A 24,960-nucleotide genomic window follows, 5' to 3' on the forward strand; every position below is an offset into this window, starting at 1 on the left:
TTACTCATTTGCTACCAAATGTCAGTTCTGGTTGTGATTTTGTAATCGACAATGTACCGTACCATTCTGTACAATTAAATAAGGCACCAACGGCTGCTGCAAGGAGAGATGAAATAGTCAGCTGGTTGAAATATAATAAAATAGGCTTTAAACAGAATGTGCAGAAAGCAGAACTTCTGGAATTAGTGAAACAATACAAGCCACAGAAGATGCATTACATGATTGATACAGTAGTAGAGAACCACGGCCACAAAGCTACATGTATTCCATCATACCACTGCCATTACAATGCAACTGAACTCATTTGGGCTCAAATAAAAGAAGATATTGCAGAGCAAAACAAAACCTTTACGTTGTGAGACACTGAGAGGCTGGTAAATGAGGCTGTCACACGAACAACGCCAGAAAAAGTGTAGATACCGAAGATTGTGACTGTGATGAGAGATGACCAACCAGATGGACGATGATCCTGAGATTTCCGTTCTCCCGCACAAAAAATAGAGGTAACGTCCTTATTCAATATTTTACACTTAACATTTGTGCAATTTGCTTTACCTTGTTAATGTTGAAAATCTGATTGTGTGTATTTTTATTTTGGCTGGAACCACAGTCACAGTAATTTTTGTTAATGATGTTACCGCTGTTTGATGGTAATAATTTTTATTTTATTGTTATACGATCCAGAGTTCAGCCATAGGCTATTTTCAATTACAGTAACTTATTTATATGTCAAAAGATATCAGACTGACCTGAAATACAGCGAAAGCTGAACCGTGTAACAGTAAAATAAAAATTGTTGCAGTCAAATGACTGCAACATCATTAAATAAAATATTTATGTGTGTGTTTGTGCAAGGTGACAAACACTGGTAGTGCATGCGAAAAAATATTCCATCAAAGAACACATCAGTCAGCAGGATGCTGCTCCTGCAGGAATGCTGCAATGAATGACGCAGCATTGTTAGGTTCTGAAGAAGCCGAGTGTTGCCGCAGGATGAAGGTTGGGACAGGAAGGTCTACCACCCCACTCCCCCGCCAGTGGCTCTCTGCTCATCCGTATCGAGTACTGGCAACTGTGCTGCCAGCTGTAAGAGCTCTTCTCTGGACATACGGAGTATATCTGCAACTAACATTGCGCGTTCAAAGTCTGTTAGTTCCCACTGTGTGGCCACAATCACGGTGGAAACCTTTTCACACGAATTGTACGAGTACAAATGACTGCTCCGCCAATGCCCTACCCTTTTATGCCTCGTGTAGGTGATACTAGCGCCATCTGTGTATGTGCATATCGCTATCCCATGACTTTTGCCACCTCAATGTATAATGCACTTTTCATGTATGAAAAAGTTTTATGAATAAGAACAAAAAGCAATATAGACTACTACTAAACTGAGGAGACTGGCATGAGATATGGAAAGTAAATAGCAAGCCAGCATCCAAATTATCAATAATATTTTCTGAAAATGACAAAATGATTGAGTTTAATCATTCACAATATAACTGTAAGACAACTATGTGTGCACATCAATGAATGAGGATTACAGGAACAGGAAATTCAAATCACAACATACAGCACAGCAAATGTCTCTGATAAGGGCATAGCCACAGAAGTAGACTACTGAATAGAAAAACTCTTAAGTAGCATCCCCTGGTTATGCAATACTGCAGGAAACATTCATTGACATTGGCTGACAAAGAAGACACGAGGAGTGACAGAAATGAGATGACAACTCAAGTTATTCATATACAATAACACATAAATTAGTGATAATGTAGTTATAATTCAAACTTTGAGAGACACCCTCTGCAGTGAGTGAAGATAACACATTCAACTGTGATCCTAATTATAAGATCAGATCACATCAGGAGCGCTAACAAAACACTACACCAGAATGATGGCAGAAAGTAGTAGCAACAAGGACTCTCAAAACAATGTTCTTTTATTGCTTTAATGCTGATGAAAAGGGAACAATAAGAGGAAAGTTCTGCAAGAAAATATAAAGCAGTAAAATGCCTCATGTGTGCTGGGATAAATATGTAGACAATAGCTCAAATCAGCAATTAACAATAATATTAAGCAAAGTTTCTTTCAGTGGGTTTCAAAAACCCCACGTAATACACACAGCAGAAAAGTCACACAATTGAGAAACAAACAGCACTGATGTATATGTCCTAACACAAAGTAAGTTATGGTAAATCAATGAGCTAGATAATTCTGATGTGAATGTAAGTCTTTACAAGAGAGATTTCTGAATTAGTTTTAAGTTGACTTTTTTTAATTTTTTAGAGAAGAAATTTATGTGGCCTGTCACAATATTTAAAACTATATGCATCTTGAGTTTATATAAATTTTGTTGAGGCAGAAAGAAAAATTGGATGACCTTCCTGACTACTGGAAAAGATAGAATGATGCCTTAACCTATTTATGCTGTGGTATGATATATAAGATTTGTTTTAAATATGAGCACAAGAAGAGATTATTCAAAGTATTTGATGTAATATAAATATACTTCCAGAAATTATCTATAGTCTGTTTCAAAACCTTGGGCTCACAATATACTGCTCTTACTTAATGTTGTAGGATGTAAAGATTTTTCTGATGAAGATCTGAAAATAAATTCAAAACAAATTCCCACATTTTACCATTGTAATTCAAATTATTTTATCCTTTGTTGTCCTCAATATCCTATTTACAATTGGTCTTTGTTTTCCTTTTACTTCCCCAGCTACACTTAAGGCTTGCGAACATTATATTCTTTGCTTTATCCTATTACATTTTTCCTTTTTTTTTATAATGTAAATTATCTGAAACTCTGACTATTGTGGCAACTGCTACCAAGAACTTTTAACATATCACAATACAAGAATTTACTTTAATTTTAGTCTAAATGTCTCACTTCCTAGTGTTTGTAACTTTTCCATTGGCTGATTGTTTGCATATTTGGCTAACTATATTTCAGCTGCAACAATATTATGAAGAGGATAGTTGCTACTCACCATATAGTGGGGGGATGCTGAGTCTCAGGTAGGCACAACAAAAAGACTGTCACACAATAAGCTTTCGGCCAACAAGGTCTTTGTCAAAAATAGACAACACATGTGCGCTCACACACACAACCACTGTTTCTGACAGCTGAAGCCAGACTGGCTCTGTGTGTGTGTGTGTGGTTTTTTTCTGTTTTTCACAGACCTTTTTGGCCGAAGGCTTACAGTGTGACAGTCCTTCTGTTGTGCCAATCTGCGACTCAGCCTCTCCACTGTATGGTGAATAGCACTATCCTTTTCTTATAATGTTATTGTTACATACCATCCTGGATTTTCCATTGTTACAGTTTAGCTGCATCATTTAATGAAATTGTGACATCATCATACTATTATTGATGTCAACAGTTTACGATTTTGTTCCTGGGGCACTGTTCAGCCTACAACTTTAAAATGATAAATGACTGCAAAATATTTCTCTGTTGTTTCACAGTAATTTTTACATGTATAAATAATCCCAATGTAAATCAACATTCTTCTGAAAAGAAAGGGGGGAGGCAATTAATATATGATTTATAGTAGTTTTCACTGCTCTTTCAGTTTAAGGTTCTTATGCATATGTCAATTATTTGTGGTAATGCCTCTATGGAGTATGTATGAGGAATATGTTTTACATGTTATTATTGTACTGATTATGCTCAAAAGTTACCTAAGCAAAATAATGCTAAATATATTTCATGATGACAAATGCAGTGACTGACCAACAGTGTTGCTGAATAATTTAGATCATCATCATCATCATCATCATCATCATCATCATCATCATCATCATCATCACCACCAACACCATCACAACAAAAACAAACATCAGGGTATGAACTGGAGGGAAGTCCCCTCCTTACATTGTGAAAAAGGCAATGAACAAGTGTACATGGAAAAGGACCAAATGGTTGTGGCAAGGGAAATTTTCCAAAATCATCAATATTTCACAATAACTGAATAGTAAATATGTACAACATTCCACAGTCAGCAAAGCCATTACCAAAGTTGGTGTATTTCCCGTGTATCACTGCATTACGAACTCAATACATTTACCGAGTGATATTCAGTGCATCATTTGAAGAGTGAACATATTTTGTAATTGAGGCAGGCTATGGACATTTTTTAAAAAAGCAGTGAGCCTGTGTAGTGAATGAGTGTCCAGATGCAGTTTCAATAAATTACTTGCAACTGCATTCAGCTACTAAAATTTAACGAATCTGTACCAGCATGATGGACATACAGGAGTCACAAATCAAGTACGGTCATCGTGTTTATGATCGTGATTATGATGCCACTGAAGATGGCAGCAACTGTGAAGATTTTATGATTATGATGATGACTTATTCAGTTATTTAACTTTGTGAACATGTAGAGTACAAATGCAGTTTGATCATTGGTAATATTTACATTAAAAGAAGAATTTACCTGTAAATAATGTGTTATTTATCTTTCCCTACAAAATAATTACCAGTACATCAGATAATATGAATACCCTCCTCACTAAGAAAGGTTTTCATCTTTCCAATTATGTACATCAATACTTCCCCTCACGACCTACCTCAAGAAGATCATCCAAACCAGAAATGAAACCCAGAGATCAATGATACGATTTTTTCTTGTGCAGTACATGTAAGTCAAGAGAAATGACAGATTCTGAAAATAATTTTAGCAAAACACGATGTGCATAGAATGATGCAGTACACAAGAAATTACCTTGGCAAAAAATAATACCAATATAACCATATCCTTCAAACGAACACTACTGACATATCTCCACAGCAGTTTTTCAAATAAAGTTAACAAGTGAAAGGTCAGATACATTTTGGGATCAATCCACTGAAATCAAATGGGAATAATGTTCTGCTACTGACAACATATGAGTGACATCACTCACTCCATTAAAAGATAGTATAAGAGTTTTCATTTTGGCACATTTGAAAAAAATTGTTCAATTAAATAAATAACTTCATGAAGAACTATAAGCATACGGCTTGTGTATGATGTATTGTTCTCACTAAAAAGACCTAAAATATCACAAATGAATAAATACAATATGGAAAGGGTACATTGCTTCTCACCATACAGAGCTGGCAACGAGTTGCACAAGGGCACAAAAAAATAATGGTAGAAATATTTGCGTTCATACACATTTCTTCCTTAGAAGTAGTAAACACATATATTCATGAAACAAACACTCTCACACATATCGCCACTGTCTCCAGGCACTAAGGCTCGACTGCAACTGTGTCTGATGTGAACAGCTGTCTAGCTGGATCAGGTAGTGAGGGTAAGGAAGAGGCACGGAGGTGGGGAGGAGGAGATACGGCAGGGTAGTGAATGGGGAAAATGCTAGTGTTGCCTGTGGGAGCATGCAGGGACACCGTGGGGACACAATAGGGCTGCTAGATGCAGGATCGGGAAGCTGCGCTGGCCGGGAAGGAGGAGAGAGGAGGGGAGTGTGGAGAAAGGGAGAGGAGAGAAGAAAAGAAGAGAAAGGAATATGTCAGTGCATTGGTGGGATATAAGCCACATGCAGAACTGGAGTGGGAGCAACGAATCTGATAGGCAGGTGGAGGATAAGGAGTAGCAAAGGTGCATGGCAGGGCGGTTTCAGGGGCAAAGGATATGTTGTAGGGAGAGTTCCTGTCAGCGCAATTCAGAAAAGCTGGTGTTTGTGGCAAGAATCCACAAGGCACAGGCTGTGAAGCAGCGATGTTGGGCAGAATCTTCAGTAACTGGGTGGTCCAGCTACGTCTTTGCCACAGTTTGGCCACGGTCATTCATGCGGACAGGCAACTTGTTAGTTGTCAAGCCCACACAGAATGTGGCACAGTAGCTGCAGTTGAAGTTGTAGATCACACAGCTGCCTCTGATGGGGTAGAATATGCCCTACCCTGTCCCCATCATGTCCTTGTATGCTCCCACAGCCAGCACTAGCATCTTCCTCGCTCCTACCCTACTATACCCCCTCCTCCCAGCACAATGATTCTTCCTTACCTCCATTACACAACCCAACTAAATTGTGCCTCATGTCAGTTGCAGTCACAGTCAGGCATTGTGTGTGTGAATTATTGTTGTATGAAAGCGTGTTGTTTCTAATTCTGAAGAAGGACTTTGCCCAAAAGCTGAAACACTCCTAGCATCCTTTTTCATTGTGGCCGTCTGTGACTCAGCTCTATGATGTGAGTAGCTAGCTACCCTTTCCATATTGTTGTTATTCCATCCTGGGCTTCCCACGATTTGATTTTGACAAACAAACGACTACTGAATGAGGTGTTGTCTGAGAATATGCAAGAGTGGCCACGTATGAGAACAGCAGAGAACATTGTTTTTATTGATATTTTAATATCCTAATTAATGTTTTGAGTACATGCTATGTTTATGTATCACTCGTGAATATAATGCTACATGAATAAGTGACAAAGCTATCCAGTCAGAATCTTCTTGAAATCTCTTATCAATATTCAGTATGTTACATTTGGGAAAAGTGCATAAGAAATGCAAGATTGAGATCACAAACAATTTGCTACAACATTCAATTATCTATCTATTAACTCAACTCCTGTGAGAATGGTGTGTGTCCTGTTCTACTAATGTACATATTTGCAATTATAGGCACATCCAGAACTATATATTACAGTAAATGTTACAGAATATCATGGAAGGAAGCAATATTGTATCTAACAATATAATATCAAACTGACACTGTGAACAGTTTCGATTTTAGGTGCACGATTTTCTTCTATGCTACAAGTGACTGTGGGAAGTTTTGGTGCAGTATAATTAAGTGACTGTTTGCAGTAAACCATGGACAGTGCTCAGGATAATGTAGATCTAACAATACAATATCAAATATGTCTAATTATCCACTTATCCCTAATACCAAACCACAGAGAAGCAAGTCCTACCAGCAACATGTGAGCACCTAACACTACACAATTGCTCTATCAATATTTAATTTTCAAAATCATGAGAAATGACTTGCCATATGGAGTGAGGTAAAGGAACACCACATCCAACACAGCAAAATATATCAATAAAAATGCTGAATAAGATGATTTGCATCCAAAAACTTTAACTTTTGCAGAAAACTGCAGATCAACTGAACCAAATATTTTTCAGCACAAAACTGTATTTCAGTTTAGAAAAGCTTTTCTTTGAACACTAAGCACAAAAATAATAAACAAAATGAAAACGAAGGCAGCTTGTAAACACATCAGTATAGACTACCTTTTGCTCTCTGTTCATGTATGCCTAAAAAAAGTTTTTATATCATCATCCATAAGCATTCATAAAGGCAAATTAGATTATGTTAAAGCATATGATTAGATAATTAGAGCAGCTTGCCTGAAGAGAGTACAGCAGCCTGAATAACAATAACAAACTAACAAACAATAAATTCCTAAAACAAGAAGGCAGCATTGCAAATACAAGGTAAACAAATAGTCTTAAGTAATTGCTGACTGTTTCCCACATTCCTGAAAACATTTGGTTTAATACTGAAAACTGATTTCCTTAATACAATTTGACAACACAGTGTTTCAGATCTAAACACCTGGAAGCAGAGTGGTCACACATCTGAACCTACACAAAAAACAGAAAATAAAGTAATGATAATGAGAACAAAAATACTACAACCACATATGCTGACACTGCAGTATTCCAAAGATCATTGCACTCACTTGATATATGGTTGGTGGAGTGCAACAAGGCTTGCATGTATTGTCATGGTGATGGCAGCTAGGTGGAAGTAGTCAAACAGTACAGGTAAATGGTAATGGAGTCCCCTGGTAGGCGAAAAGCGCAGATTGAGTGTGCGACTTGACACACATGCAATTGAGCTGTGCTGATCTGGTCCAAATGTCTGATCAGTAAACCACAGTTCTACTGTAAGAGTGAAATCAGCCCTCTCCAATGTCTCTTCTATCTGTGATATATGCAAAAAAGAAAAAAAGAGCATAAATAAAAAAGTGCAGCACTTCATTTACCTTATTTACATTTCACAATTAAAATTACTGTTTTATGTCAACACTGCGCATTACCTTGTCCAACACTGTGTGAAATGTACTGAGTGTGAAAAATACTGGTAGTAACAACATGCATAATATTACAACAGGAACATGGTGCTTAAAAATCTTGAGTCTTATAAACATGTATATATAACTGAAAACATGAAGAAAAGGATAAACAAAGCAGAACACATTCACACCTTAATAATGGCACCGCCAGTGAAACAAGGTGGCTGAAACAGTCAGCTGAACAAAACCTCCCACATTTACATCACCTTCATTTGATGGAAAGAAGAAGAAAGATGGAACTTAATATTAGAGATTAAGCACAAGCTTCAACAATGATAGGACAGGAAACTGGCAGATGTCTTTACAGAGAAACCATCGTATCATTTACTTCAATTGAAACAATGAAACCAAAGAAAGGCTAAATTTAGATGACAGGAAACAGATTTAAACTCTGTTCCTCCTGGATGCAAGTTTGGAGCCTTGACCACAGTGCTCCTGCCCCCCCCCCCCCCCTTTCCCTTTCTCAATTTATAATCTGTCAGCACATAAATCTCTCTCTTAATAACTGGACTTGCAGATTTTTGTTTCAATTACCTTTTCCTATCTCTAACAAAAATTATAACAATCTTTATGCGCCAAAGTTTTAAGCATTGTCATTTATTGTACATTTACTTTAATGAAATCGCACCACAAATGTAATGGATTCATAAGAAAAGCACTTTATATGTTATTAAATAAATGTTTACTACCACTACTATACTGGAGCTGAATGTACACAAATATCAGTACAGTACGGTATAGTAATAACAGTAGCTAGTATAAATCAGAAATCTTTCAGTAAGTTTAAGCATCTTTTAATTAATCTTAATCTTTTAATTAATAACTGTTTTAAATCACACTAAAAAAGATTTTCATAGAGTCCCTTTACATCATTAGGCAACAAGTTAATTAATGTCTTCCAGCAGCAAGTGGACTGTGCAAAAAGAGAATTTAGAAAGTGATCAAATAGTATTCAAACTTAACATTCTTCAATGCAAAAGTGAGAGTACTTTTTTCCCCCCTGGTAAAAATTTCAGCATGCTATGCAATGGGGAACTCATTTCCCCTTTAAAAGTCACTTGGGTTTAACTTTAAAAGATTCTATCTTTTTCCTTCTCCTTTCCGTCCCTTACTTCTCTCTGTACTTCCAGCACTAATCCTCATCTTCAATCTTGTGCACTAAATGACTATTTTGACTATTTTATCTTCTTTGTCTTTGATTATTCAAATGCCTTTGCTTTTACAGTTAGCACGTTATTTGTCTCTCTTTACATGAGGTTCTGAACAATTCCCTCTATTTCATATTGTAGATTTCTTCTCCCTTTCCTTTTGGTCTCTGATAATTAAATCCAGATGAAAGTAGCAAATTCATCCTCAAGTGAGTCCGGATGGAACAAGCTGGCACTAGAGATTTAAAACAGTATTCGTGTACTAAATTGAAACACAACAATAATCTGCACCAGTAATCTGTTGTTTATATTAAATCTTGTTTTTTTTTGTTTTAACTATACAAAACTATGTTTTAAAAACCTGAATTTGAGAATAGTATTTTGTAAAAAAAAATGATCTCTCTTTGTAAGTTTTATTACAAGTTTCCAAAATTGAAAACTTATTTTGATGACTGGTGGTGGTGGTTGTATGGTTGAAGAGATATGTTATAGCACCCAAAATTTTAGAAATTAATCACTAGTCCCACTAGTATCAATTATGTGCTATAGGTAAAAGACATTTTCTCACCAATGTAAAATACACTGCCGGAAAAAAAATTATTACACCTGGAAAGACAATGATAATTTTGATTCAATGACTGCATATGCTCCCTGGGAGATAGTATATGTACTGATAAAGCTTCATCATTGCCTGTCAACAGATAGCCTATTGGCATATCTACGAGAGTGCAATCTGTGTCTGCCCTATAAGAGGGAATGTTCATAGCCGGAAGGTTCAATGTCACGCAAACGTGTGAAGCAAGCTCGCAATCGTACCGTGGAGATGCACTCGTGCTTCCTAAGGACACATACGAGTCTCAATTTTATCATTGATAAAATATATGCTGAAGTAATAAATTACAATTTGAACCAAGTTCATTACTCGAAGGAGACAGGGGATCTGGGTTCAAGTCCCAGCCTTGGCACAAATTTTAATTAATTGCTTCAGCTTCCACCCTTTCCGCAGATGCAGGTGTCAGTGGTCATGCGAACATCCTCACATCCATAGACGAGGTTCTGGTCATCTGCGCTGCACAGACGCCCGCCAGGATTGTCTCATTGTAAGGGAAGTACTGGGGATCATACAGCTGGCACAGCACAGATGACAGGGCTTGTGAGCACATACGAGGTGTGGCTAGAAAAAAACCGGACTAGTACTGGTGAAACAATAAAACGAATGCAATAAGGCTGAAAGTCGCGTGGCCTGTCACGTGACTCTCGCTCCGCCTACTGCTCGAGTTTCATCTGCCTCCTGCACTCAGTCTGCCCGTGGTGTCTGTTTTAAGTAGTTGACGTTTTGTCTGTGCGTCGGAAAATGTTGAGTGTACAGAAAGAACAGCGTGTTAACATCAAATTTTGTTTCAAACTAGGAAAATCTGCAAGTGAAACGTTTGTAATGTTACAACAAGTGTACGGCGATGATTGTTTATCGCGAACACAAGTGTTTGAGTGGTTTAAACGATTTAAAGATGGCCGCGAAGACACCAGTGATGACACTCGCACTGGCAGACCATTGTCAGAAAAAACTGATGCAAACATTGAAAAAATCGGTAAACTTGTTCGACAAGATCGCCGTTTAACAATCAGAGCAGTGTCTGAGTTAACAGGAGTTGACAAGGAAAGTGTTAGGCAGATTCTTCATGAAAGTTTCAACATGAACAAAGTGTGTTCAAAAATGGTTCCAAAGTGTCTCACAATTGAACAGAAGGAACGCCGAAGAATGATTTGTTCTGACATCCTGGAAAACATTGAAAGTGATCCCACCTTCGTACAAAATGTTATTACTTGCGATGAATCGTGGTTTTTTACTTACGATCCCGAAACTAAACGCCAATCGATGCATTGGAAAACTCCTGGTTCTCCACGACAAAAAAAAGCACGAATGTCAAAATCGAAATTCAAGCCAATGATGATTGTTTTTTTTTGACATCAAAGGGATTGTGCACATTGATTGGGTACCAGAGGGACAAACAGTGAATCAGCATTACTACATTAGCGTCCTGGCTACCCTACGTGAGCGAGTACGGAGAAAACGGAACGATTTGTGGAGAAAAAAGTCACGGATCCTTCACCAAGACAATGCCCCAGCTCACAGTGCGTTGTCAGTGAAGACATTTTTGGCAAAACACAACATTCCCATCTTAGATCATCCACCCTACTCACCTGATTTGGCCCCCTGTGACTTTTTTCTTTTCCCTAAAGTCAAGTCAGCTTTGAAAGGAACTAGATTTGAGACTGTTGAAGCAGTAAAAGAAAAAGCGACGGAAGTAATGTATGGACTTACCGAAAATGATCTGCAGCATTGCTATGAACAGTGGAAAATCCGTATGGAGCGGTGTAGAGACCGAGGAGGAGAGTACATTGAAGGAGATAACATGAAATTATAAATAATTGTAAATAAATGTTTTTTCCAGCATCAGTCCGGTTTTTTTTTCTAGCCGCACCTCGTACGTGTACATACGAACTGTTGTGAACTGGTTATTAGCAATCTGACTATGGGCATGCACACCTCTAGCCAGTCTTCCACTGACACGACAGCATCGACATGCACGACACGACTGGTGCCATCAGAGGACCACTTGTAATACAGGATGGCTCGCCACAGTCTTCAGCGATGAAGCAGATTCTGCACGCGTGCAAGTGATCGTCATTTGCGAGTACGACGTAGGCCTGATGAGCACTGTCTCGGAGTGCATTCGTCCAAGAAAACTGGCCCCATCCCAGTCCTTATGGGATGGGGAGTGATAAGTTACGACTCTCACTCACCTTTGGTGTCCCATTCCAGGAACACCGACAGTGCTTGGTATGTGCAGAATGGTGTTAGACCCTTTCTTTTACAGTCTGGTAACAGGATGGTGACGGGTTGCCCCAACAGGTAAATGCTCGTCCACACACTGCCCGTGAAACTCTATGTGCTCTGCAAGATGTGCAGCAACTTTCCTGGCCAGCACAATCTCTACGACTTGTCTCCAACTGAGCAAGTGTGGGATGTGATGGACAAGAAGCGACTCGTGCAACTTGTCAACAGAACACTGCGAACAAGTCTAGCAAGTGTGGCATAACTTATCCCGGAACAGTGTTTGCCATCTGTATGATTGACTTGATGCCAGAGTCAGCACCTACATTGCCAGCCGTGAAGGTTACACCACATATTAATACGATAGTTTCAGCGTAAGTCAATACTTGGTACCTACGACCCATTCATGCTACTGATCTGTAAGAATAGTCATTTCACATACTTCATATGCATTGCTGCTACAAAAAATCTTGAATGAACAGGAAACCTCTAGGAGGGTGCATTAATTTTTCCTTCCAGCAGTGTATATGACAGTGCTGTCCTTATTTTTACATTACTATAATATCTGTGTGTGTGGGGGGGGGGGGGGGAGGTAGTAGTACATGCGGGTGTGTACGAACACCCATGTCACACCATCAGTTATCTCATTGTTAAAGTGAGATCTCTATTATCTATGAGATACCTGCCTTATGACTGTCAACAAGGATGTGAGCACGAAACATGATGACATCATCCAACAGCACTTCTTCATTGCGGTACAAGATCTGGAAGGTCTTGCTCACTCCTGCTCCATTGACCACACATGCTGGGAACACCAGTTCACTTCCTGACAGATGAAGTCATCAGTGCAACCACAAACAGAAAAGAGGAGCCAAAAACTAATCATTTCATCTCATTAAGTTTTATGCATTTATAACCACACATTAAACCAAAATAAAACAGACAATGATATTATGTGGTAAACTCACGTTGGTTTCGTGGAAGATTTACTTCTACTTTGACTGGTAATTTTGGTGAAACCCGCAATGCTGTTCTGATCTGGTAGAAACTGAAACAAGATACAGTAGAAAAATTACTCTCTAAAGAATTATAGGTGAAATGATAAGAATTTAAATATCATGCAGCTTAAGGAACCACACTCAAAGAAATTTTAAAAAGAAGTATTGTACTATCAATTCTAACACACTGCCAATCTTCAGATTACCCAATTATAAGAATGACACGGATATCAGTTGGAGAATTTAATACAGTTTCTAGCAAACAACTATAATGATAAAAACTACTGAAATTCATGCCATCTGTCAATGATTTATTCTTAATACTTAAACAATTTTCAGGTATCAATATGTGATCACTTTGCTCTTCAAATAAATCTTTTATAATGGGATCATTAAAGGCCTTTTTTTCTGTGACATGTTTCTGTTAATATAATCATTGGGTACCATAAATAAAATTAAAACATGTAAAAAGTGAAGCAAGCTGCATAGATTGGCAATAATTAATTATGGCTTAATTTGTTATGGTGTTTAAAATTAACAAAATACAACAATGATCAGTGCTTATAATATTCTGCACAATCACAAACTTACAGGTTTTCGGTTTCCTAGTCATTATAGCAAGACAAAACAGTCTCACAATCCTCAAGTAGGCCCTACTTCATTCTGACAATTCGATCATTCTGTGAATGTGTTCATTTATCTAGAGTATTTCTACATTTTCTCGTAAATCTCATTTGGAACTTAAGAGGGACAGCCAAGTTACCTAACTGAAGTTTGGAGAATCAAGATGATTATCAGTTGGTTTCATCTGCTCTTGGTGGCATTCGTTCAGCACAGGAAAAGCATTCCAACAAGAGGAACACTTCATTCTATACCTTAGGAAATTGTGATTCTTCCCCAGTCGAGAGTGAAGCAGTAACTATACTGGGGCAGATATCGCCACTGAATTTGCTAGTTGTGACATGGCAATTTGGAACTATTCCATCTGATATGACTTCAACTTCTGTTGATTTTCTTTTTCCCTTTGCTTTTTTCTCAAACTGTACGTTTTCTAAATAAGGTACCATACTTATGGGATGTATTCGACTATTCCAAAATGATAATTAACTGTTTTCCACTAAAATTCGTTACTCAAGGCAACGTTTTTATGTGCTGAATGTAATGCTGCGCTTAGTTGTACTGGCAATCCGGATAACTAGAAGTTATGCCTACGAGAAAATTCTACCCTATCATATAAGAAAAACCTTGTGAGCTAATGTGTATTTCTGGGCATAGCGACACAACCAGTTATAAAAACTGGTAGTTCAACTTTAAAGTGACATATTTCAAATCCTGTGAAACTAATTAATTTAAGCGATGAATATTAATATTCAATTTCAGAAATGGTTACATCTTCCATCCAGGGCGCTGACCTTCCAAAATTTCTGTGGATTAATATCAATGGCAGCATGCAGTAGACCCTATACGTTTTCTGCAGAGTCTCGATTTTTTTTTTAAATTAATACGTTACATTTATACTCCTTTACGAACACTGCCTGTGTCATTAAGATAATATTCCGGAGGTAAAATAGTCCCCCCATTCGGATCTCCGGGCGGGGACTACACAAGAGGACGTCGTCATCAGGAGAAAGAAAAGTGGGATTCCACGGATCGGAGCGTGGAATGTCAGATCCCTTAATCGGACAGGTAGGTTAGAAAATTTAAAAAGGGAAATGGATAGGTTAAAGTTAGATATAGTGGGAATTAGTGAAGTTCGGTGGCAGGAGGAACAAGACTTCTGGTCAGGTGAATACAGGGTTATAAACACAAAATCAAATAGGGGTAATGAAGGAGTAGGTTTAATAATGAATAGGAAAATAGGAATGCGGGTAAGCTACTACAAACAGCATAGTGAACGCATTATTGTGGCCAAGATAGATACGAAGCCCATGCCTACTACAGTAGTACAAGTTTATATGCCAACTAGCTCTGCAGATGACGAAGTAATTGATGAAATGTATGATGAGATAAAAGAAATTATTCAGATAGTGAAGGGGGACGAAAATTTAATAGTCATGGGTGACTGGAATTCGATAGTAGGTAAAGGAAGAGAAGGAAACGTAGTAGGTGCATATGCATTGGGGGAGAGAAATGAAAGAGGAAGCTGTCTGGTAGAATTTTGCACAGAGCATAACTTAATCGTAGCTAACACTTGGTTCAAGAATCATAAAAGAAGGTTGTATACATGGAAGAATCCTGGAGATACTAGAAGGTATCAGATAGATTATATAATGGTAAGACAGAGATTTAGGAACCAGGTTTTAAATTGTAAGAAATTTCCAGGGGCAGATGTGGACTCTGACCACAATCTATTGGTTATGAACTGTAGATTAAAACTGAAGAAATTGCAAAAAGGTGGGAATTTAAGGAGATGGGACCTGGATAAACTGACTAAACCAGAGGTTGTACAGAGTTTCAGGGACAGTATAAGGGAACAATTGACAGGAATGGGGGAAAGAAATACAGTAGAAGAAGGATGGGTAGCTCTGAGGGATGAAGTAGTGAAGGCAGCAGAGGATGAAGTAGGTAAAATGACGAGGGCTTGTAGAAATCCTTGGGTAACAGAAGAAATATTGAATGTAATTGATGAAAGGAGAAAATATAAAAATGCAGTAAATGAAGCAGGCAAAAAGGAATACAAACGTCTCAAAAATGAGATCGACAGGGAGTGCAAAATGGCTAAGCAGGCGTGGCTAGAGGACAAATGTAAGGATGTAGAGGCTTATCTCACTAGGGGTAAGATAGATACAGCCTACAGGAAAATTAAGAGTCCTTTGGAGAAAAGAGAGCCACTTGTATGAATATCAAGAGCTCAGATGGAATCCCAGTTCTAAGCAAAGAGGGGAAAGCAGAAAGGTGGAAGGAGTATATAGAGGGTTTATACAAGGGCGATGTACTTGAGGACAATATTATGGAAATGGAAGAGGATGTAGATGAAGATGAAATGGGAGATACGTCTTTCAGTGCTCTGTCAAACTCTTCACGCAGTATCGTGAGTCGAAACAAGGCCCCGGGAGTAGACAACATTCCATTAGAACTACTGACGGCCTTGGGAGAGCCAGTCCTGACAAACTCTTCCATCTGGTGAGCAAGATGTACGAGACAGGCGAAATACCCTCAGACTTCAAGAAGAATATAATACTTAAACCTAACCAACCTACGGACATCACACAACACCCAGTCATCACGAGGCAGAGAAAATCCCTGACCCCGCCGGGAATCGAACCCGTGATCTGGGCGCGGGAAGCGAGAACGCTACCGCACGACCACGAGCTGCGGACGAACATCAATCATTTCAGCTTCTGGCGCTGCTGGGTTTACTAGGTCACCTCAGAAACACGTGAAGCAGGGTGCACGTGAAAGCGGGGTAAGCCAATCAAGCGTACGATGAATTGTGCAGGCTTCAAAGTGAAAAGTGTACATTCCAAGATGGCGGCACACTATGAATGAGGACGACCCAGATCGCAGGAGTGCTTTGAAGGCATGCATCGCGAGGATGAACGGTTGTCTGTTCGGACGAGGCGCATTTGAAACTGAAAGGTGCTATAAACCGCCGCAACTGCGAGTACTGGTTTCTTGAAAATCCGCACGTTCACGTGGACAACACGTTAATTTACCGGGTGTTAATGTGTGGTGTAGTCCGTTATCACGCAGTCTGATTGGCCCACTCTTCTTTGAAGGTACCGTAACTGGTTAGGTGTATCTTCATATGCTGCAAACATCGATTTTACCTGCCATCCGAAATGTGTTTCGAAATGAAAGATTTTACCTACAAAATAGATATCAGAGCCTACTCGGACGACACATCACGGCCTCTAAACCTTACACCTTTTGACTTCTACCTATGGGGAGACCTTAAAAAATGAACTTTGTCAAAAGAAGCCAGCTGCACTGAACGATCTACGAGAAACTATCGAGGCGTTCCGTGCGGCTATCACTCCACCAACACTGACAGCCGTAGTTCGGTCAACAGTTCAGCGGCATCGACGTTGTTTGGCTGCTACTGGCGGTCGCTTTGAACACACTAACCTTCCCACCATGCGAGAAATGTAACGATATGCCATTTTGTTCCATTAATATTGACCATCAAAGGATGTCTACATTTTTCTGGACCTCTCTGTATGCACAGTTTTTAACTGTAATAGTTATCTTACAACGGGATGGCGCTTACTCGTCACCACCGACTTTGTCCAAGTTAATGGTATATGCAGGGCTTGGCCCGTAATGAAAGTGGTTGGTTCAAATGGCTCTGAGCACTATGGGACTCAACTGCTGTGGTCATTAGTCCCCTAGAACTTAGAACTACTTAAACCTAACTAACGTAAGGACATTAAACACATCCATGCCCGAGGCAGGATTCGAACCTGCGACCGTAGCAGTCGCACGGTTCCGGACTGCGCGCCTAGAACCGCGAGACCACCGCGGCCGGCATAATGAAAGTGGCAGAGTGGGGGCTCCAGATAGCTAAGCACTTAGGGAAAATAGTATTTTTGGCGCGGTTCAGGCGAGGCATCAGTCATTTATGTTAGCGCAATTTCCAGGCAGCGGGTGACTCAGCAGAAAGAGCACAGAACAGTAATCAGAGGGTCGTGGGGTCGAATCTATATGCCGAAACTTTTTTTTCAGTTTTAATATTTCATAAAATGCCTTAAAAAGGCTGAGGAAAATTCGGGATTGGAAATAAATTTCCAGAAAGAAATTATAAGGCTCGCAAGAGAACTTCTTATATAAAGTTAGATACCTATTTTACAGTTGATGATTTGCACGTGCAGGGGTGATAAACTAGTTCCCCGTTTATGCCACGAGTAATTTTCTCCGCACCCTGCACCCGTTATAAACGCCGCATTTTTACAGTAACGTCTTTGTTTGAAGTTTCTGTAGAAAAACAATCTCGGTTTACATTCATAAAAGGTTCACTCTCATCGCTCATTTTGGTAGTAAACCACGCATAGTGCATCGGTTTGCCAAATGTCCAATGGAATTATTTTGATGCAGTCCTCTCGGGATGTGATTTGTTTTACTGTTTCGACTAAATAGAGCATTTTTTGAAGCTTTTTATCATCAAATTCTTTACCTAACGAGGAAAACATACACTCCTGGAAATTGAAATAAGAACACCGTGAATTCATTGTCCCAGGAAGGGGAAACTTTATTGACACATTCCTGGGGTCAGATACATCACATGATCACACTGACAGAACCACAGGCACATAGACACAGGCAACAGAGCATGCACAATGTCGGCACTAGTACAGTGTATATCCACCTTTCGCAGCAATGCAGGCTGCTATTCTCCCATGGAGACGATCGTAGAGATGCTGGATGTAGTCCTGTGGAACGGCTTGCCATGCCATTTCCACCTGGCGCCTCAGTTGGACCAGTGTTCGTGCTGGACGTGCAGACCGCGTGAGACGACGCTTCATCCAGTCCCAAACATGCTCAATGGGGGACAGATCCGGAGATCTTGCTGGCCAGGGTAGTTGACTTACACCTTCTAGAGCACGTTGGGTGGCACGGGATACATGCGGACGTGCATTGTCCTGTTGGAACAGCAAGTTCCCTTGCCGGTCTAGGAATGGTAGAACGATGGGTTCGATGACGGTTTGGATGTACCGTGCACTATTCAGTGTCCCCTCGACGATCACCAGTGGTGTACGGCCAGTGTAGGAGATCGCTCCCCACACCATGATGCCGGGTGTTGGCCCTGTGTGCCTCGGTCGTATGCAGTCCTGATTGTGGCGCTCACCTGCACGGCGCCAAACACGCATACGACCATCATTGGCACCGAGGCAGAAGCGACTCTCATCGCTGAAGATGACACGTCTCCATTCGTCCCTCCATTCACGCCTGTCGCGACACCACTGGAGGCGGGCTGCACGATGTTGGCGCGTGAGCGGAAGACGGCGTAACGGTGTGCGGGACCGTAGCCCAGCTTCATGGAGACGGTTGCGAATGGTCCTCGCCGATACCCCAGGAGCAACAGTGTCCCTAATTTGCTGGGAAGTGGCGGTGCGGTCCGCTACGGCACTGCGTAGGATCCTACGGTCTTGGCGTGCATCCGTGCGTCGCTGCGGTCCGGTCCCAGGTCGACGGGCACGTGCACCTTCCGCCGACCACTGGCGACAACATCGATGTACTGTGGAGACCTCACGCCCCACGTGTTGAGCAATTCGGCGGTACGTCCACCCGGCCTCCCGCATGCCCACTATACGCCCTCGCTCAAAGTCCGTCAACTGCACATACGGTTCACGTCCACGCTGTCGCGGCATGCTACCAGTGTTAAAGACTGCGATGGAGCTCCGTATGCCACGGCAAACTGGCTGACACTGACGGCGGCGGTGCACAAATGCTGCGCAGCTAGCGCCATTCGACGGCCAACACCGCGGTTCCTGGTGTGTCCGCTGTGCCGTGCGTGTGATCATTGCTTGTACAGCCCTCTCGCAGTGTCCGGAGCAAGTATGGTGGGTCTGACACACCGGTGTCAATGTGTTCTTTTTTCCATTTCCAGGAGTGTAGTTCCCCGTTTATGCCATGAATAATTTTCTCCGCACCCTGCACCCGTTATAAACGCCGCATTTTTACAGTAACGTCTTTGTTTGAAGTTTCTGTAGAAAAACAATCTCGGTTTACATTCATAAAAGGTTCACTCTCATCGCTCATTTTGGTAGTAAACCACGCATAGTGCATCGGTTTGCCAAATGTCCAATGGAATTATTTTGATGCAGTCTTCTCGGGATGTGATTTGTTTTACTGTTTCGACTAAATAGAGCATTTTTGAAGCTTTTTATCATCAAATTCTTACCTAACGAGGAAAACATACATTGCAGGATTGGACTGGCGGAGTGCATTTGGAGGAACCACTTTAATTACTACACGGTAACAATCGTCCTTTATCTTGAAAAGCCTCGTCGTATAGTTGCGGATCTGTTTGTCGTCGCTATGAGTCAATTAACGGAAGAAGTCTGTGAACCTGCACGAAGGCTTCATCACGCCAGTGAAAAAATTTTGTATAAGGCCGCTGTTAGTTTCCCAAATTTTGACGAAGTAATGACGACATCCCTATATTTTGCCTCGTACTCGTCCACCGTTTTCCGAAGTGCTAGATCCGAAAAAGCCAGCACTCTCTTGTAGCCATACTTACATTACTGGCAATAATTTCCCAGATAAGGTTGTTGCGCTGTATACGGGGCAGTTACTTTGTTCATATTTCTGCTTATTTGCAATGTAAGTAACGTAAAAATTGGAAGTAAAAAAAAAGGAAAAAGTTTTCGCATTGGGACTCCACCTGAAGACCCCCGCATTATCGTTCTGTAGTCATTCCGCTGCGCCAACCGCCGCCCGGAAACCACGCCAACCTCGCTCATGCGACAGAAGCGCAATTTTTTCTAAACGCTGGGCCATCTGGAGCTCCAACTTTTGCCACTTCTGGCCAAGCCCTGGACATACCTCAAATCGGTACTAAATCGGTGATGAGAAGGAGTCACAGTGTCCATGTTAGTTTGTTGAACTTTTCACACAAGATTATCTCGTAATCAATACGCATGCGACAGCGTCCGTACCTGATACGTTCCAAAATGCCGCGCATAAAAACTGGATTTTACGGTGTTCATTCCTCAGATTCTATCGATGATAAAAAGGTGGGGGTCAAGTGTTTTGGACAGCCCTTGGACTAGGGACCATTTGTATGCCCTACAGATGGGTCGTCTTTGACGTATGATAGTGACACAAAGTACAATTAATATTACACACTTCCTCCTGGTTAGACAAATGGAGCAGATCGATTGATTATTTTTGCATTTGATGTCTTCTACGGTGGGCTTGATGGAAATTAATGCAGGCACCATTAGTTCCCGGGCACTTCCTAAAAAAACCCAGACAAACGGTCTTTTTTACTCTATTTTCGCGCCGGCCAGAGTGGCTAGTTAAATCCATGGCACACAGAATCACTGCTGGATAACGTTCCAGTGGTGGACCAACGCGCGTTTAGATAGGTGGTCACAATGTTTTGGCTCATCATTGTATGAACTTCGTTCTTTCGCACATTCGCTTGATGTAACCTTAAAAAAAAAAAAAAAAAATCCCCTGCTAAACGCCAAGTGAGAAAAGAATAAGATTCCTTTTGGCGCCAAACGTTTCAGCAGCAGACATTCATCGTCAATTGTGTATTGTATAAGGTCCAAACGTTACGAGCGAAGGCGTTGTGCGGCAACGGGTCACATTTTAAGAGTGCTATAATAAACATTCAAGATGAAGAGAAGAATGGTGGGACTTCTGTTGTGAGTAATGATCCTTTCCGGAAATTTGACGAAATAGTTCGTGGGAATCGGAGATACACTGTCTCTAAACGTTTTGCACAATTCCCGCAACTTTCTCGTACGGTTTTGTACGAGGTTATCACTGGTGATTTAGGCTACCGAAAGTTCTGTGCTCGGTTGGCACCGAAATTACTCACTGAGGACCACAAAACCAAACGAATGGGCTCTGCCTTACACTTCCTTTCACGCTACGGAGGTGGTGGTTTTCTGAAGAATATTATGGCAAGTGACGAGACTTGGGTACGATAAGTAAAAGCTGAAACCAAACAGTCCATGCCTTGGGGCCATACCAGTTCTCCATGCAAGCCGAAGAAAGTCTGCCAAACTGTCATCGAGAAAGACTATGGCGACGGATTTTTTTTCTTGGAGGGGGGGGGGGGATGCCGTGCCGTAGAGTCGGGAATAACCGACCGGTAAAAACCAATATCAGACTAAAAACCAATATCAGAATATCAGTTCTAAACAACCGCTATTTACTTGGTCTCGGTTACAACAGGTTTTTTTATTGTTTACCAATAACCGAGTAAATAATCGAAATATCCAGAATGAGATCTTTCACTCAGCAGCGTAGTGTGCGCTGATATGAAACTTCCTGGCAGATTAAAACTGTGTGCCGCACCGAGACTCGCACTCGGGACATTTGCCCTTCGCGGCCAAGCGCTCTAACATCTGAGCTCAGATGGTAGAGCTACCCAAACACGTGCTTGGGTATCTCAGATGGTAGAGCGCTTGCCCGCGAAAGGCAAAGGTCCCGAGTTCGAGTCTCGGTCCGGTCCGGCACACAATTTTAATCTGTCAGAAAGTTTCAACCGAAATATCAATTAGCCGTAACAGTAGTGCTAAAATTTTTGGTTTTTAAATAAACTTACTTTAAAAAAAACGACTTATTATTATTTGTAAAATTTGCATTGCTTTGAAATATTGTAGTATTATAGCAAATGGGAAAAGCGATCAATGCTGTTTTAGTAGCAATTCCGACAGAAACGAGCATGACACACATGGCATAAGAATTGATATACAGAATTGCTGAGCGTGGCCTAATGGATGTGTACATGCAGTGCGCGACACTTGCCCCAGTCTGTGTAGTGGTTTGTCGCTGCCGTCGTCGGACATTAATTGTATTACGGGATGTCAGCACCCCTAGTAGTCCGCCCCCGGCAGCTGAGTGGTCAGCGGGACGAATGTCAATCCTAACGGCCCCGGTTAGATTCCCGGCTGGGTCGGAGATTTTCTCCGCTCAGAGACTGGGTGTTGTGTTGTCATAATCAGCCTCATTTCAACCCCATCGACGCGCAAGCCGCCGAAGTGGCGAACTGACTACCCGACGGGAGGCCCTCGTCAACACGACGATCACCCCCAGTCTGGAAGTATTTTACGAAGTGCAGTATCAGTGAAGCAAAATGTTCCACTGGTTTTAGAAGATTAAGAACAGGAGGAGCCACAACAAACTTGCGACACCCTACAAGGAGAAAACTTAACAATTCATTCATAGTTTACAATAAAAATAGAAAGTAGCTTGTCTGCTGTCTGTGCCTACACAGATCTTCAACCTGTTTTCACCCTCTTACACTGACTATTCGTAACGCCCAAACAGCGGTACGATTCTCGATTACAATATCACTTTTGAGCAGAGTACCCGAAAAATTAGAATCAATAGGAGAACAATGGTTGAGTTTTTGTAGTTCTCGACCACTTATCACTTTTCGAGAAAAGCGGTGAATAGTCGACGGACTAAGTTTTCTTTTATTTGACTATTTAATTTATTATTTTGATTCTAAGCATCCCGAGACTGAGGGAGTCCAGATTTTTTTCAATCTTTGCTCGATTTCTTCGTTTATTACAGGAAAAAAAGAATAAAAAAACGAAAATCGATTATTTGACAAACCTGTTATTCTGAGCGCCTTTAAAACTCAGATTAAAGTGGCGTTGGGGAAAAAAGAAAAACGAAAGATATAACTGAAAACCGGTTGTTTGAGCGATAGCCGCCATCCGTAGGCCGAGGGAGTTTTGCTGCTTGATTTTATGGAGCGTAAAACTGACGATCATTTCAAATGCCTACCGTGAAACTCCCAAACTTACGCGAGCCATTCAGAGCAAACGTCGCGGTATGCTGATAAAAAATATCCGGTACTGTGTTTCAGCATGACAACGCTCGCCCTCATAGTTCCCGAAAAACTCTTTAGAGATTTTTGAAGCAGTTCAAATGGGGCGTTTTTGAAATGAAATGAAATGATCGTATCGCATTGTTGGCCGGGAGGTCCCATGCGGGGAAGTTCGGCCGCCCTATTTGCAAGTCCTTTTTAGTTGACGCCTCTTCGGCGACAGGGTTGTAGCCTCTCCCCGATGTTATTCAATCTGTATATTGAGCAAGCAGTAAAGGAAACGAAAGGAAAATTCGGAGTAGGTATTAAAATTCATGGAGAAGAAGTAAAAACTTTGAGGTTCGCCGATGACATTGTAATTCTGTCAGAGACAGCAAAGGACTTGGAAGAGCAGTTGAACGGAATGGACAGTGTCTTGAAAGGAGGATATAAGATGAACATCAACAAAAGCAAAACGAGGGTAATGGAATGTAGTCGAATTAAATCGGGTGATGCTGAGGGGATTAGATTAGGAAATGAGACACTTGAAATAGTAAAGGAGTTTTGCTATTTAGGGAGCAAAATAACTGATGATGGTCGAAGTAGAAAATGGTTCAAATGGCTCTGAGCACTATGGGACTCAACTGCTGTGGTCATAAGTCCCCTAGAACTTAGAACTACTTAAACCTAACTAACCTAAGGACAGCACACAACACCCAGCCATCACGAGGCAGAGAAAATCCCTGACCCCGCCGGGAATCGAACCCGGGAACCCGGGCGTGGGAAGCGAGAACGCTACCGCACGACCACGAGATGCGGGCAAGGTCGAAGTAGAGACGATATAAAATGTAGACTGGCAATGGCAAGGAAATCGTTTCTGAAGAAGAGAAATTTGTTAACATCGAGTATAGATTTAAGTGTCAGGAAGTCGTTTCTGAAAGTATTTGTATGGAGTGTAGCCATGTATGAAAGTAAAACATGGACGATAACCAGTTTGGACAAGAAGAGAATAGAAGCTTTCGAAATGTGGTGCTACAGAAGAATGCTGAAGATAAGGTGGGTAGATCACGTAACTAATGAGGAGGTATTGAATAGGATTGGGGAGAAGAGAAGTTTGTGGCACAACTTGACTAGAAGAAGGGATCGGTTGGTAGGATATGTTCTGAGGCATCAAGGGATGGCAAATTTAGCATTAGAGGGCAGCGTGGAGGGTAAAAATTGTAGAGGGAGACTGAGAGATGAATACACTAAACAGATTCAGAAGGATGTAGGTTCCAGTAAGTACTGGGAGATGAAGAAGCTTGCACAGGATAGAGTAGCATGGAGAGCTGCATCAAACCAGTCTCAGGACTGAAGACCACAACAACAACACTTCGGCGACTTGCGAGACAATGATGACGAAATGATGAAGGACATACAACACCCAGTCACCACGAGGAAGA

The 24,960-nt window shown here is 40.9% G+C and overlaps 1 protein-coding gene across 1 annotated transcript in view; it reads right to left on the reverse strand.

The window, feature by feature from the left end:
- The window catches only part of LOC126253673 (protein FAM135A), a 615,476-nt gene that overhangs the window by 204,252 nt on the left and 386,264 nt on the right, over positions 1 to 24,960 (reverse strand). Inside the window, exons 3-5 of the mRNA XM_049955193.1 lie at positions 13,054 to 13,133; positions 12,772 to 12,911; positions 7,706 to 7,950 (exon numbers count right to left, since the gene is read on the reverse strand). Of these exons, the coding sequence (XP_049811150.1) occupies positions 7,706 to 7,950; positions 12,772 to 12,911; positions 13,054 to 13,133 (465 nt within the window). The remainder of the gene's footprint in view (positions 1 to 7,705; positions 7,951 to 12,771; positions 12,912 to 13,053; positions 13,134 to 24,960) is intronic.

Source organism: Schistocerca nitens, chromosome 4, assembly GCF_023898315.1.
Source record: "Schistocerca nitens isolate TAMUIC-IGC-003100 chromosome 4, iqSchNite1.1, whole genome shotgun sequence".
NCBI lineage: Eukaryota > Metazoa > Arthropoda > Insecta > Orthoptera > Acrididae > Schistocerca > Schistocerca nitens.